The sequence below is a fragment of the Orbicella franksi genome, chromosome 2, assembly GCF_964199315.1.
Source record: "Orbicella franksi chromosome 2, jaOrbFran1.1, whole genome shotgun sequence".
In the NCBI taxonomy this organism is placed as follows: Eukaryota; Metazoa; Cnidaria; class Anthozoa; order Scleractinia; family Merulinidae; genus Orbicella; species Orbicella franksi.
In genome coordinates this window covers 16,467,365-16,483,336 of record NC_138146.1, presented here as the reverse complement: position 1 = coordinate 16,483,336, position 15,972 = coordinate 16,467,365, and the positions used below count along the sequence as shown (strand labels likewise).

The 15,972-nt window shown below is 42.1% G+C and overlaps 1 protein-coding gene across 1 annotated transcript; it reads left to right on the top strand.

The window, feature by feature from the left end:
• Positions 1-338: 338 nt before the first annotated feature.
• On the top strand, positions 339-13,779 carry LOC145478264 (uncharacterized). Its single transcript, XM_081456225.1, has 2 exons — positions 339-675; positions 10,127-13,779. The coding sequence occupies exon 2, from the start codon at positions 10,144-10,146 to the stop codon at positions 11,623-11,625; it is 1,482 nt and encodes a 493-aa protein (XP_081312351.1). The 5' UTR covers positions 339-675; positions 10,127-10,143; the 3' UTR covers positions 11,626-13,779.
• The last annotated feature ends 2,193 nt before the right edge of the window (positions 13,780-15,972 follow it).

Sequence of the window (15,972 nt, the reverse complement as noted above, 5' to 3'; positions counted from 1 at the left end):
ACTCGTCAAACAAAGAAACCAAACGTCAACTCGATCCTTATCTAGCTCTACTTTTCAAACCTTCTTTAGGCATGAAATCGATACAGTATTTTAAAGACCCTAAAGCTTTTAGCGTAACATTAACGAAGAACGATGCAAACTCTTTAAAAAGGTTGTCACGTGACTGAAGTCACGAGCAGCTTGCATGAAAAGCTCTGTTGTAATTGATATTTCAATTTCTAACTTCTTGTTTGTTGTAAACATGGTAAAGAGCACACCCAAGACAGTAACTTTGTTGATTGCACGAGAGCATCACGTCGAAACACTCGTGTAACTCGGGAATAATAGAGACGGCAAAATCCTCAATTACCTAGAAGCAAAGAAAAAAAATTAAAGGAAAATTTTTCTTCACTGGATCCAAAAAAATCTTGTGACTTTTTTTAACTCTCTGGTAATGCACTTGAAAGGTTCACGACCGGGACTCCCTTCCAACCTGTTTTGATGCATCTTCCGCCAGATAAAAATCGGTGATTGTCATCTGTCAACTAATAGAAAAGAGGATTTTCGTCTTAACTCGATAAACACATATAAATAGCAATGAGCGCACGGGATCAGCGTCGGCAGCACAGCAGACTCAACGTGATACTGGGGTGGTTTTCGAAGGATACAGTCGGGTTAAAGTCATCTGAAATATCCGTAAGTGAAACAATAGCTTTGCCTACTTTATATGATTTGTTTCATCTCGTGACTGTGGATTCACGCCAAGCTTTCACAAACTCACGACCCGTGTTGTCTTTCTCGGAAATAAGAGTAGGTTTATACATTTTTTTAAATGTATACAGTTATCAAGAATAGAACTTGTTCCGTTCTCATGTACAATAAGATTGTTCCAATCGAGGAAAAGGCTGAATACGATTGTAAGTGAAACCACTGAAGATATCTGAACGATATGGCGTTTTAATATCAAGCTGATTGGATTTAATGACAAAACAGTTTCAAATTCACTTTGTTTATCTGTTTTAGATATTGACCATGACTAAAAACATCGCTAACCGAAGTATTTGGAACATTTCTCCCAGTTTATGTAACTTTCCCCCATTTCTCCTTTCTTATACAATTCGTAGTCAAGCGACAACCTTCGCAGAAATTTTCCATCTCATTACAGGTATAATTCCTTATGTGAAATTACAACGAAGGCAACAATGTTAACGACAACCTGAGGTGCAAATAGAACTGTTAAACTCCCATTGAAAAGTGCAGGGAACAATGAAGTTCCCTTTTCAAGATTGCTTTGAAAACTTGATTGCATTGAGGCGTTAAGTTCCGCATGATATTATCTCCTGAATTGATGCCATGGTTTTTGTTCAAACGTCCACTGAAATAGGTTGTTTTTCTTTGTTTTTGTTTTTCTGAAGTTCACGCGTTTGTAGGACTGTACTAAAATATAGGGATGAGGTGAGGAAGTTCGTCTCAAGGAAAGACGATTGATATTCCCAACTAGTAAACAGCAGTACCATTTCAATTCATGTCCACATGTTAAGCTGTCGCTAGTTATTTTGTGGAGTTTCATTTTTTTCCCATCAACTAAAATAAAATTGGGCTATGATTGCGTGACATCACACCTCTTGCGTTGGGTTGAGCAATGTCTCTTTACTTCCAATCCTTGCTGTTGGACCAGAAGAAATAAGAATAAGGAATCCAAATGTAATTTCTTCAGCGCACTGTATACTTGCATGTCTTGCATCGGGTTTCGTTGAGACAATGAGAACGAATTTGAGAAACATTCGGTAATTTAGACGACAAAATTAAAATAAAGGGTACCAGTGTGAGTTGTCGAGTTTCAGTGTTATTAAAGGTCAAAATAATTTGGAACTGAGCCCTCGCAAGAAGAGAACAAGTTCTGTCGGGCTTATTATTTGTGCCGGGTAATCTATCGATCAAATTTTCAGAGACATCAACATTCCTGCTGGCACACCCTGGGTATTTGAGTTGTCGATGTTCCCAGGGGTGGAATTTGACCACAGGCACTCCAACCTCCTGTTATGTGACATTGTGTAACAGCGAATTTCCAACAGGAATGTAACAAGTTCGAAACATTGAAAAGAAATTCAATAAAAACGACTTACTTTGACTCTTCTTTGTGGTATTTGTGTTTCTGTGGCATTTTGGGGCCGTCGAAGTAAGTCTTTTTTATTTCATTCATTTCCCGTATTTTGAACTGCTAGGAACGATTGTTACATTCCCATACAAACTCTTATATTTACTTTGTTACGCAATGTCATGTTTTTAATCTTCTGGCTCGAAATAAAGGACCTTCAAATGCATCGTTCTAAGTCAAATATCCTGCTTCCTTCCGTTCTGAAGGTGGAAAATATTAAGTTATTTTTGCCACGTATGTCTCGAGGGCAAGGGCTCTAAATGCCCCCCGGGGGGGGGGTACTCCCTTATATAGGCTATATAGGTATGTGCGGCCCCAAAGGATATGGTTTTTCAGCCGTTTTGGTCATATATGGGGTATAGATTTTAACTGATTTTGGTCATAAATAGGGTATGGTTTTTGTAATCTAGCCTTCATATGGTAAGTTTTTAAGATGAAGCCACTTTTTCATCATTATTGAAAAGAAAAACAACAAAAGCCCTTCACAAATTATATCATGGTAACTTAACATTGGTCTGAACTAGGGAACCAATCATAACGCAGGTCTGAAATAGGGTTTTGATTTAAGGGTCAGGTCATAAATAGGGTTTCGAATTTTTGGTCAGCTCATAAATAGGGTAGGGAATATCGCAGATTTTGGTCATAAATAGGGTAAGGGTTTTGGGAAGCGGGCCGCACACCCCCACTCAATTTTTCTGGAAGTAACTCCCCCCCCCCCCCCCCGGGTCTAAATGTCACTAAATGTCACGGACAACTGAACACCAGTTTTGGCCAGAGGATTGAAATTTGAACTACTACTACTACTACTACTACTTCAAAAGTTCAAATTTCTGAGGGGTAGTCCGAGGGGGATGTTGAAGCTTCCGGTGCATTTCAGTGGTATTTTTGTTTAAAGTTAACACTGATAAAATTAAAAGAGTTGTCTGTGTTCCTAGTTTTTGCACATTTTCCTAACAATGCAGGGATCAAAATTTTAGTTGGTTGATTGTTTATAATTTCAAAAGGCAAGGTCACGGTATTTGAGCTGATTGCGTCATTAATTACGAGTTCTAAATTTCAAACTGACAAAAAACAACAATCTTTACTTGGAAATCACGGTCACTAAAACAAGCATTATCTGTCGACGGGCACTAAACAAGTTAAGATAAATTACACTTGGAACGTTTTTAACTCTTTAAAGTTATGGTCTGTTTAAATGTTCAACGGAAATATTCCTCGTTTGCGGTTAGGCAAGAGGTTTTCTTCTCTTGTTTTTCCACCCCAGACCATGCCCGTTATTTGATTTTCTGTGTTTCTTTTGTACTTTTCTGTGCTTTTCTGTGTTTCAATCGAGATCAGATTAAACTTGACCTGCAACAAACTTGGCCTTGACTTCGTCTGATTATGTCAGGGTGTCATGGAAGTCTGATCCGCTCCATGACCTTGGTGTTGACCTTGTGGTATTTGATAAATGTTATCACGAGACACCAAGAAAAACGTAAAGAGGACATAAAAAGCCTCGTGACTTGCCCAAGATTATTACCAAAAGCTGAGTTTGAAGTGAGAAATGACAGATTTTTTTTTCCTTACTTTGATTCCAGCTTTAAAAATGGAATTCGTGTATGTCAAAATTTTACTATACAGTGGAGCCTGGAACCCTCAAATAAATGTCTGATGGAGCCCTAGAGCACGGTCTTTGAGCCCAGTAGCATTGCATTTTGCAGGCGGGAGCTTTGCAGTCCTAGCCTTTTTGACGCATTTAGAATTCTGTAAATTAAAGCTCACCATACCATGACAGTGGCTACGTGATCGAATATGACATCAATGTTTGTTTTAACGGGAATTAGTTTACATTAACACTCTAATCTTTTATCAGTTATCGAACAATAAGAACTTAGAAGAAACAACAAACCGCGCACGAACGTATTCTTTTCAAGGGTCGGTTATTCCTAGCCCATTGTAGGAGAGAACAGCTGCTCTTCCCTTTTGCCTAAATCTGCAAGGGCTGTGCACCTCTGAAAATCCGAAAATAACTCTGAGGGCATTATTAAAAACCTTTTTCTTGGGTATCTTGGGCGCATTAGTCAAGGTAAGGTCGTTTTTGCCCTCGTTACGCAATCTCAAACATTACGCACAATTAAACAGGGCCCTATTTCCAGGTTAGGTCTTAGTTTTCGAGACAACGTGCACGGAGTAGGATCAAGTGCTACATTTTGCATCGAAAACGTACCCTGCGATAAACGATTTCAGCGAAACCCAGTGCAAGTAAGCTGTATACGGTATTTTGTGGCGACCACCGGGGATCATTAGAGACGTGCGTAGCCCCTCGCAATGAAATGATTTGACGTAAATACTTCTCAGACGACGTCACAAGAACCGTTGTCAGGCACTGGGTATCAAGCAAAATTTTTCCCGCTCTTCGTGAATGACCTTGGCCTCCTGCGCAAAGACTCCACGAGCCTAACGATTCCTTTCGCCGTAAATTAAGGGAACGAAAATTGAATATTGAAAATTGAAAGGCAGGTTTGTTCTTTAATAGATCGTCATTCTTTCTTTGCGAGATTTATTTCTCAAAGTTGATCACTTGACTAATTCTGAGATACTCTTCTCCAAACCTTCCCAGTCGCACTGAATTCAAAGTTTCATTTTAGCAATTTTTCATCGAGGATCTGTTGTTTGAGAGTTGTCGTAAGAAGAACTCAAGCTTATTTTGACCGTCTAAAAGATTTAAAGAAACTAATTTGTGACACATCGGAAATATAGCATGATATAGTAATTGTAATGTTATGGCAGAGATCAGAAAGATAACTCTTTATTCCAGCTAACGAGTACAAGCACACGTGTATATTCCGTCTCGTCCTACTGCGCATGCTCAAAACCTGATATGTTTACATCTCCACCCTAAAAACTTTGCCGGGTGAAAGAAACAAACTTGGTCTCTAAATTGGAACCTAAATAACGCAAGTATTGTTCAAATTGAATCCAACGCAACAAAATTCTCAGACGGCTAAGCCGAGTTGTTCTGATTAACAAAGTTTAAAGGTCCAGCCTTAATGGCTTCTTTACAACACGACCACTTCTGGTTGTCAGATGTTGATCGGCACTTCCCTCACCAACTGTAGCTGGTTTCTGGGGTGTCTGGGGTAATCCTGGTGACGGGACTTGGTGAGATGTAAATGTAGGTGCACTGGGCTGTGGTGGATTGTCTTGGCTAGAGAGCAGTTGACCTTCAAGGCTTGGTGCTACTTGGCCTGACGGTTTTAACTGTATTCTGTTGCGCCTTAGTTCAGAACCACTGTTTGTCTCTACAATGTAGGATCTTGGCTGGTTCATTTGCTCTTTCAGTGTTGCCGGAGTCCAGGTCTTGGTTTTTGGTTGAAACACCGATACTGGTTGGCCTGGTACTAGCTTTTGTAGCTCACGTGTGGACTTGCCATCATGCTGCTGTTTCTGAACATCTTGGCGGTGCTGTAGCTGATCTTGGTGGCATTCTTTTGCTTGTGACCGTTGGAGTCGTCCACTGCTGGGTAGTTGTGTGCGATAGTCTCTATTGTTCAGTAACTTGGCTGGTGATGGTAAGTTGCTATCGACAGGCGTGGCCCGGTATGACAAGAGCGCAAGATACGGGTCCTGTCCTGCAGCCTCGGACTTCCTTAGAAGGTTCTTTACGGTTTGTACCATCCTTTCTATGAATCCATTGCTCTTTGGATACACTGGTGAGCTAGTAATGTGATTGATACCCCATTGGTCACAGAACGCTGCAAATTCCTTGCTGCTGTATTGAGGGCCATTGTCAGATACCAGGGATTCTGGTATACCATGTTCTGCAAAGATTGATTTGAGGTGGTTGATTATTGCAGCAGATGTCGTTGAACTCAACTTTCTAACGATGGGGTATTTGCTGTAATAGTCTGCGACTAGTAAGTATTGAGCACCTCCATAGTCGAACAGATCGCATCCAAGCCTCTGCCATGGATAACTGGGTACATTGTGTGGATGCAATGTTTCTTTTGGTTGCTGTTTGGAGAACTGTGCGCATGTCGGACAGTTCTCTGTCATCTGTTTGATGTCCCTTGATATGCCTGGCCAAAACAGGCTGTCCCTTGCTCTCAGGAGACACTTCTGTGTTCCCATATGTCCTTGGTGTATGATTTGTAACATCTGTGGGCGTAGCTTACTGGGGATTACGAGTTTGTGTCCCTTGAGAATGAGGCCATTTTCAACACTCAGGTCCTCTCTGAAGTTCCAGAACTCTTTCAGGTCTTGTGGGCACTCATTTGGATATTCTGGCCATCCATGATGCACGACATCTTTTAAGTGACTGAGTACAACGTCTTGATCAGTGTACTCTCGTACTTCATCTAGTTTGGCAGGGCTGGCTGGCAGTGTTCGAGAGATTGTGTCCAGTTCCACCACGGGGACTTTGTTGTCTTCTGCAGGGGGCTCCATGTGGCTAATCCTGGAAAGGGCGTCTGCTATCACGTTGCTTTTTCCTTGAATGTACCTGATCTCCACGTTGTATTTGGCCATTTTAAGTAGGAGCCTCTGAAGGCGTGGTGGTGCGCTCGATATGCTCTTCTTCCAGATGCTTTCGAGCGGCTTGTGGTCAGTTTCGATGACCACCTTCTTACCAAATACGTAATGGTTAAGCTTTTCAAGCGACCAACAGGCAGCGAGTAGCTCTCGCTCTATGTTGCTGTATCGAGACTCAGTTTCAGTTAGTGATCGACTGGCATAGCACACTGGTTTGCCCTCTTGCGTCAACACACATCCAATGCCTTTAAGGCTTGCATCAGACTGGATTAGGTTCTCCTTTTCTGGGTCGTAATAGGCTAAGACTGGTACTTCAGTGATTGCTTGTTTGAGGTTCTGGAATGCCCTTTGGTGTTCTGGTTGCCACACGAATGGTACATCTTTTTTCATCAGCTGTCGCACAGGTTCTGACACTTGGGCTAGAATGGGTGAGAACCTGTTCAGGTAGTTAATCATGCCCAAAAAGCACTGCAGCTCTGTAAGGTTCTTCGGGGATGGCATATCACGGATTGCTTTGATTTTGGTTTCGCCAGGGCGGATCCCGTCGGGGGTCCATGTGAGCCCGAAGAAGGATGCTTCCTTCACTTTAAACTGGAATTTGTCCGGGTTAAATCTCACATTGTTCTCTCTTGCTGTGTCAAGGACAGTTAGTATGTGCTGATCATGTTGTGCTTCGCCCGTGCCATAGACAAATGTGTCATCTGCAATACCGCTGAGCCCTTCAAGTCTGCCAAAGACCATATCCATTTTTTCTTGAAACACATCTCCACTGCACGTAAGGCCAAATGGAAGTCTTGTCCATCTATGCTTTCCCCATGGGGTGTTAAAGGTGCACAGCCTACTGCTTTCCTCGTCAAGACTAACTTGCCAAAATCCACTGCGTGCATCAAGGATACTGAAGTGGGTGGAGCCGCTGACTTTCGGTATCACATCATCTATGGTTCTCACATAGTAGGGGTTGCGCTTGATTGCTTTATTGAGATTCCGAGGGTCCAAGCACAGACGGATCGACCCGTTGGGTTTGATGGTGACCACAGCAGAGTTAACCCAAGGGGTATATTCATCTTGGACCTCAACCAGAATTCCAGATTCTTTTAACTGGTCTAGCTCTTCTATGTAGGCTTTCTGTAGTTGTACTGGAACCCGTCTTGGAGCATGCTGTACTGGGGGAATGTCAGGCTTAGTTTCGATGTGGTACGGGGGTCCTGGAAAGCAGCCAATTCCTGTAAAGACATCCTGATATTCTTCCAACAAATAGTCCTTTGTCAGTGGGAAGGGGTGTTGTTTGCCTCTGATGTCAAATAGTTTGACAGTATTTGCATTGGGCATGGGCTTTTCACTTTGTACAACATTCTGGGTGGTTGCATTTGTGCTGGCTGTGACTGGCCAGTTGAGCTTTAGGAGGTTCATATCTTGTACAGACATGTTACCAATTATGGCAGGGCCATCAACGTCAACAACTTCTGCTTGGACAACTCTGGGGTTGGAATTGTTAGGACCCTTCACATATATTTGGCAAGATCCAAGATTTGGGATCTCGGCTCCACCATAAGCAGTTAACTTCACTGTAGGTTGTTGTAAGCTTAGTGTCTCAGGGCTTAGTTGCTTGTATAGGGACTTGGGTATAATGTTTGTTTCAGCACCTGAGTCTATCTTACAGAGTGCATTCATTTGTTTTCCTTCTGGCTTCAGTGCCAAGGAGACTTCTAGCAGAGCCTTTTCTCTACAGGATACAACGTTTACACTCATGGCCAGGGGTGTTGCTTCAATTGGGCCCAGGAACACATAATCATCTAATGATTGGGTAGGCTCTGACTCAGGTATGGCATTGTTATTACTAGTAGCTTCAATCTCATGCACATCCTTCTTTTTAAGTTTTGAAAAGCATACCTTGGCAAGGTGTCCCACCTTTTGGCAGTAATGGCACGTTGCATTTCTTGCTGGGCACTGTTCATGAGAGTGAGGGCCCCAACCACAATTCCTGCAGAGCTGCGTTTTTCCTGACTTGTTGCCTTTTGGGTTTTGCCTTGATCCACCGGCTACTGGGTTCAGCTGGTCGCTTTGGAATTGGTTTCTCCTGGTTGAGCTAACAGGGTGTACTGCTGACACTACTGGGTTCATTAGCTGAAGCTGCTTGTCTGCTGATTCGTCTGCTTTTGCCACTTCTCTAGCTTTACTAAATGTCAGAGCATTTCCTTCTTTGAAACACTCCTTTCTGACATGGTCTGAATTCATGCCGAGTACAAGGAAGTCTCTCAAGAATCGATCATGATGTTCCGATGGATAGTTGGCTTCTTTGACAAGGATTCTAAGCTTTGCAATAAATTCTTCTAACGATAGTGTACCTTGTCGAAGATTGTGTAGCTCCCAGGCGGCGATCAGCTCGTTTGAGTGAGGTTTCACGTAGTTTTCGAATTTCTTCCAGTAGTTTTCCAGTTTCTTTTGTTCGTCTGCCGAGAGGCCCCAGCTGTTGAACAGCTCCAAGCCGTGCTCACCGGCCCAGTAAAGCAGGTGCTTACACTGAATTTCTTCGTCAATTTTGGCCATCGGGCCCGTAAAGAGCAGTTCACAGCGTTGTTTCCACATTTTGAAGCGTGAGTATAGGTTTTCATCCGTGCTCCAGTCCATGGTTGGACCCTTGTCAATGAATGAGGCGCTGGCGGCCATGTTGTTTTCTTGAATCGATCGTACACGTGTCGTTCGGAAATTACTTCACTCTTCCACCTTCTCCAGTGTATCGAGCTAAATGGTATGTTTGGTTACTTCGCGATCCCACTTCTGACACCATGTAATGTTATGGCAGAGATCAGAAAGATAACTCTTTATTCCAGCTAACGAGTACAAGCACACGTGTATATTCCGTCTCGTTCTACTGCGCATGCTCAAAACCTGATATGTTTACAGTAATAACCACAATAGTATGTACGTGATGGAAGATGACGTCAATGACTTTCAACAGGAAATAATGGTCAGTTATCGACCAATGAGTCGTTACAGAAACAAGTAACCTCAAGTGCCTAGAGTAAAATTTGCACGTATGTATCTTTTAAAGAGGTTTGGACATCCATTGTTAGTCAATTGTAGAGATAACATCGACGATAACAGGAGCTGATCATTACATATTTCTGCGTAAATCTTTCATAACGCCTGTAAACCTCTGAAATCCGAAAACAGCCTGTGACGGCAATATTAAAAGCTTAATTCGGGGTTTCTTGGGCGTTTTAGTGAATAGAATACTGGGATTATTTATAGGTAAGGTATTGCTGCGTCTTAAAAAACGAGAGCTGATATCAGCTCGATGCTTAAACGCCATGCTTTAAATGAAATTCAATAGCTTCGGGCACGGGGGAACGAGAAGAAATTACAACTTATCACTTATGGCTGCATCTGACCAATGACCTGTTGATCTCCACGGTAGTAATGATTTTATGTGTTGAACCACCCCTGTTAAGACTGCTTTATTTTGTTTTCTTCCAGGTCACGTGTCAAGTAGTATGACGCTCAAAAAGGAGTACAAGATTGTTCTGTCAATTCTTCTGGTTTGTTATCTGACATTTGCTGTGCTGCAGTTGAAATGCACGCAAAAATCGTCCTCTCGACTTCTGGAGAAACTAAACGTACGCCACGCCGATCACCTCGACAACAGTGTCCAGAGTGTAGAGATCCTTGGATGGGACTACCAGCCAGAAGAAGACACGGAATTAAGGCTAAGGAGAGGCGTTGTCAAGTACGTCTTGATGGTTCCCCATAAGTTACGATCAAGGCTTAAATCTGTAGGCGTGGCCAGCTTAGCTGTGGAAGACCTTCAAGAGTTACGGAAACTAACAGAGTTCCTTGACACGCATGGTGAGTACGATGGAGCAACTGGGATGACCACCCACATGCGAGTAGAAGGATTCGATACAGCTAAAACATTGCTGGAACAAAGCTCCTGTAGATTTTTAGTTAAAAACTGGACAATGGTCATTCGCAACTTTGGACCAATTCATCATGATGATAGTAAAGGTCTCGGATGGTATCAAGAATGTAATATTGCAGAAACAGCATTTGCTCTCCGAAAAAAAGTGTTTCTATCCTTAAGGTGGCGCGCAGAGTCTGGAAGTATGAGCCATCTTGATTTCTTCGTAAGGTCGACTGGACGCCTAAAAATAGCCAAATTATCATACTGCTATTTGAGACATAAACTCACGTATTCTGATCGTGGCATCCTAGAAGGCAGTCGAGATTTCATTGATTATTCAACTCTTGGGCAATTGCACAGCATCTTACGCATTGTACGTCCAGACAAGATTGAATGGACCAAATGCATAGATGACAAGCAGTTCTGTCCTGAGAAACCTTTAATGTCCCGCCCAAACACACTGGCAGCAGCTGATGGCTTTCCGATCTGTTGTGATGTGATCATGGACGACATCTTGGCTGCAACAGTGGATGCTATGAATCAAATTGGAATGGATTATCGCATTGTGTATGGTACGCTCCTTGGTGCAGTGAGAAGTCAGGCATTCATTCCGTACTCTGATGATGCCGATGTCGCAATTCACAAGGCCGACAATGACAGATATGACAACTTCTTGCTGATACAGCAGATCTTGGGTCCCAAGTACTTTGTGGCATGGAAAACAAATCCCCCTGTCTCCAGAGTTTATCCACACTATGCTCCAATGATTGCAGTAGATACTCAGCGGCATTTCAAAGATGATAGTCTTGAAAGCCCTTCTCTCTTCGACACCAAGATCCTCAAAGAAATGGAGAAACTATTGCCTGTGAAAAACATCCTACTGGAACAACGCTATGTTGATCTTTACCCATCCCCTGAGGATTGGTTTGGCAAATCCACTGAAGTCACCATAAACAATCGACACTATCTTGGCCTGTCAGATAATGTAGACAAGTTCATTAGAAGTTGGTATGGAGATGATTACATGAAGATGAGACCTGAGCTACATTCTCAGACCACACTTCAGGCAAACTAGCTCTTCGCGCTCGAGCTAACAAGTTTACAAGGCGCCAGAACGAACAAATTTTGTATTCGTCAGATATTCGCTAGCGTAATCAAAGACCTTCAATGATTACTGTCCAATGATAAAACTGTTCAAAGAGAGCGACATGAGATGCATTATATCATGGGCTGCAGCTACGTCTGTTGCTAAGAAAAGGGATAGATGGAGGTAACGTATCTTTGGCCCCACTTGGGGGCAAGGAACAGAAGAGAAGATAAAACAGAACACTTGAACATTATGTCATGACTTTCACGTAACCTGGCAACCAGCCAAATGGCAATGGCTGGTTAAACCGCCGATTCTCGTAGATAGGATTTCGACAAACACCAAACAAATGCAATTTTAGCTTGGTGAGAGGACACATTCGCTGAACATAAGTTGTAGTAAATAACTTAGCCCTTTTCGGGCCTTATGGAAAAGCCGTTTCACAACAACTACTACTATAGAGCAGTTTAATGTAACTTCTTCTCCATGTTATCTGGTAATGGCTTCCAACTACCTACATTCATTTTTATCCAGTTTTTTTTTAGTATTTCGTGGTTTAGTTGCGTCGCAGTCTTGGACGAGAGCAGATGCAGATCTATCCCTCTTGGTTTAGTTCTCAAAGATACTTTAAAAAGAGTCCAAAGGATTTATTAATAGAGGATCTATTCTTTTATATGCGCGCAGTTTTTTTAAACGCCTTCCAAAATTGAGCGGTTTTCATTGACAGCCGAAAACCAACATGACCAATCCCAAACCAATTATTACGAAATTCCAATCATGTGAAATGCAAATAACCCAGAGAACCTATCAGGATATGAAGCAAATACACGTGACAAACGCGCGAGAAATCACGTGACAAAACGCGCGAGACTGTTTAAGTCGCGATTAGTTTTACGTCTGGTTGGTCGAGTAGAGCACAGTGAAGCTAGACCATTTCCAGATGACTTTCCACACTTCGTCTCCTGGGTATTCTACACTTTTCGAAATGGCGGGCGAGAGAATACGGGTCCGACGAACCTCCACTTTGAAAATCGTCCAGGAGAAGACCCAGGGGAAGAGATTGTTGAAAACCGCTCTACATTTGATTACATTCAAACGAGTATTACCCTCTGCTTTGAAATTCTATTTTTTCGTGATCGCAGTTCCGAAAGAGAGCCTCGTGAGCTACGGTATTTCAATGCCAGTAGCTTTATTGTGTTCTATAATTCTAGTTCAAGTTTATTTACTTACATTTGCTTCTGCTGCAGTAAAATAGTTTCAATTAACAGAGTAGTAAAAGCCAAAAAAAAAAAAAAAGAAAATTAAATTTTATAAGAAAGAAGTGGTTAGTCGCTGAGGAGCACTGAGTAGCTTCCGAGTTGGCCACTTCCACAGTCAAATTATTGAAGAAGAGAATATAATGTACAAAATAAGCTAAAATATATAGGGCATTGTTGTATCCTAAATAGTAAACGATATAGCTAATACGAAATTATGAGTAACCGATAGGAAGTGTAAATAAAACCATTAATGGAAGCATATATCTAACCGAATTCGCAAAAACATGCCCGCATTGACTCAAAGACAGTCCCAGCGGCCAGAAGTCCTCTGACCACCCCCCTGGCTAGGAGATTGGCCAATCACGCATGCACGTGGCATGGGCCACTCCAGCAGGGTGCCATGTCAACACAGAAGCCTCAAGCAAGGTCAAACAACTGAGTAAAATACCCAGAAACACAGTCAACATCAAGCTTATTTAACACTGAAAACTCAAACTCAAGCTAGTTGGGAGTGTCAGTAAAAGACACCCTCCCCTCCCCCCTGCTTTTGACAACTGACCCCCAGCAAGCCACCAGCAGATAGGCTAGTCATTGGGCCATGTGCCCAGCCTAGCCTTGACGGAGCCCCTCCTGGGTTTAAGGTGGCTGGCTTAGCCTGGATTTGGGCGAAGCCCGAATCCAGGCGAAAACCTAGCGGGCATGTTTTTGCGAATTCGCTTAGATATATATAGTATTCGTGACTGTAAAAGAAGCGTTGTCTGAGTAGAGTTGACTTGTGATCAGTAACTGAATTCAGTTTTCTATTGGTTGTCTAAAGCGATTGCTTGTAGTTTAGTTTAACCCTTTGTGCTCCATTGCTAAATGTTATTACCAAAAAGTAAACATGGGCTCTTTAAAACATCGATATTAATGCAATGATGACCATGACTAAGTGAATTATCTTCAATAATATTTACAGCTCAGTTTGAATCGCGTGGTGGGAGGCGCGGTAGCTGAATATGGTTACTCCGTTAGATCCCAAACCGAGTGGCCTGGGTTCAAGTTCTGTCTGGGTTCTCCTTTGGGAAAGACATTTCACTTCCAAAACCTTCCAAAGTGCCTCTCTCTACTCCAGTGTGTGAACAGAGGTCTGGATTGGGGTGCTGTAATCTCAGATATCAGTAAAATTTACAGCAATTTCTCGATTATCACAGTTGAACTTTCAGTCAACTTCTCAGCTATGGGCAAATCGTACAGATCTATGTTAAAAGAGGCCTCATTTTTCACCTGACAATTAAAAGTTTGACCAATTCTCAGCTGTCAGTTCAACCCGATCCAGAACCTCATAAGCGAATACCAACTCATATCTGAGGCCCCGGTCCACACTACGCCGGAGGAATTTGAAAACGGAGGTTTCACTCTGAAAACGCATGAAATGTTTTCCGTCTACACTTCGCCCGAGGAACAATTACCGGTCATTTTAGATTTGTTTGAGGAAAACTCGGTCCCCGGGGAGACTCGGTCAGGCCGGGGAAATCATATGATTGTCATGACGCCATCGTTTCCGTAAAGCTCCGTTTTCCAAATGTTTTCCGTTCACACGAAAACGAAAAGCCGATGTTTTCAAATTCTCCCGGTTTGCAGAGCGTTTTACATCCTACTAAAAGAATCATTTTAAAAATATAAAACTGAAAGGATAAACACTACAGGTCTTTCTGAAAAAGAAATGTCGACCCCTCGCCACTAAATTGATGAATGATCTAGTTCGATTCGCTTTTTCTCGGTTCTCTTTTTCATGTTGCTGGTTTTATTCGATAGTGACTAAAACACCACACGAGTACATACGAGTAACATACGAGTACATACGAGTACCATAAGAGTACATTCGAGTAAGATGCATCGTGACCACAATTCACGAGGGAAGTCCGTGTAGGCCTGTCATTATCTTCTGTTTTCATAGCGCTATGGTTTGTTGCGGTTCCCGAGTATGTCTGGTTACAGTTACCCGCCTAACGAATTTATAGCTCATTTTTTCAATTTTCAATATACATTCATTGATACTTTGCGAAGTGGAAAATTCATTTCAAAGAAATGTTATTGTTTCCAGCCTTTATTGAACCGTTTTTTGACTTGCACTATGGAAGGGTAAATTACCAGTGTACATAACCAATAAATTTGATCTTGATTAAAATATATATGGATTTTAAATGTACGTATGTTAAAAGAATAACCAAACTTTACAAATTTGAAAGTTTTAACCCTTCCTTGAGGAAAGGGAGAGGGGTTAAATTCATTGAACAGCACGCCACATACACTGTCCACACTCACCCCGAAGCTTTTACTAAGCTATTACTTCGAGGAAAATAATCCTATGAGAAATTTGTGCGCGCTAAATCTTGTGCAATCATCGTAATCTGCGTTTATTTGACGCGCAACGTCGCATCATATCATATCAGCGCTCAGGCTTGTTTGTGCGTGTGCGGTGAGCGTATGCGGACGCATGTATGTAGCACACGCGCAGGGGTGTGGTACGCGCACATGGGTGGCACTTGCGCGCGTTCGCGTGTGTGTGCAAGGCATGTTCCGCGCACATGCAAAAGTGAAATGTAAAGAGAAAAATGGTACATTTCATGTTTATTACCCTCCTGCCATCGTATGTTGCTGCTAGGTATTCGTATGTAACCAATTTATTCGTATATAACCTGTATATTACCGTATGTCTGTATGTACTCGTATGTTACTCGTATATGTACTTGTATGTTGCTCGAATGTACTCGTATGTTTCTCATATGCAATCGCATGTTACTCGTATGTACTCGTATGTTACTCGAATGGCGTTTTAGACACGATCGTTTAATTCTGTAAATGTCAAGGTTTGTTTAAGTCTTTTAAAACTTTGACATGTTTTACTTTTATCCTACATTCCAGTGTAATAAATTAAAAAATTATGTGAAAATTAAAAAGACCAGAAAAGGTTGAGGCCAAAGTCAGCTTGGTCACTTGACTTCTCAAGAAGGCTCTCACACAATTTATCACATGCGGAACTAAATCTTTTATTTCTGCCTTTCACGGTTAAATCTTCGATGCCACTGAAAAG

Bases quoted from the DNA above. Each gene is read 5' to 3' on its own strand.
- LOC145478264 (XM_081456225.1), top strand. From the start codon at position 10,144: ATGACGCTCAAAAAGGAGTACAAGATTGTTCTGTCAATTCTTCTGGTT.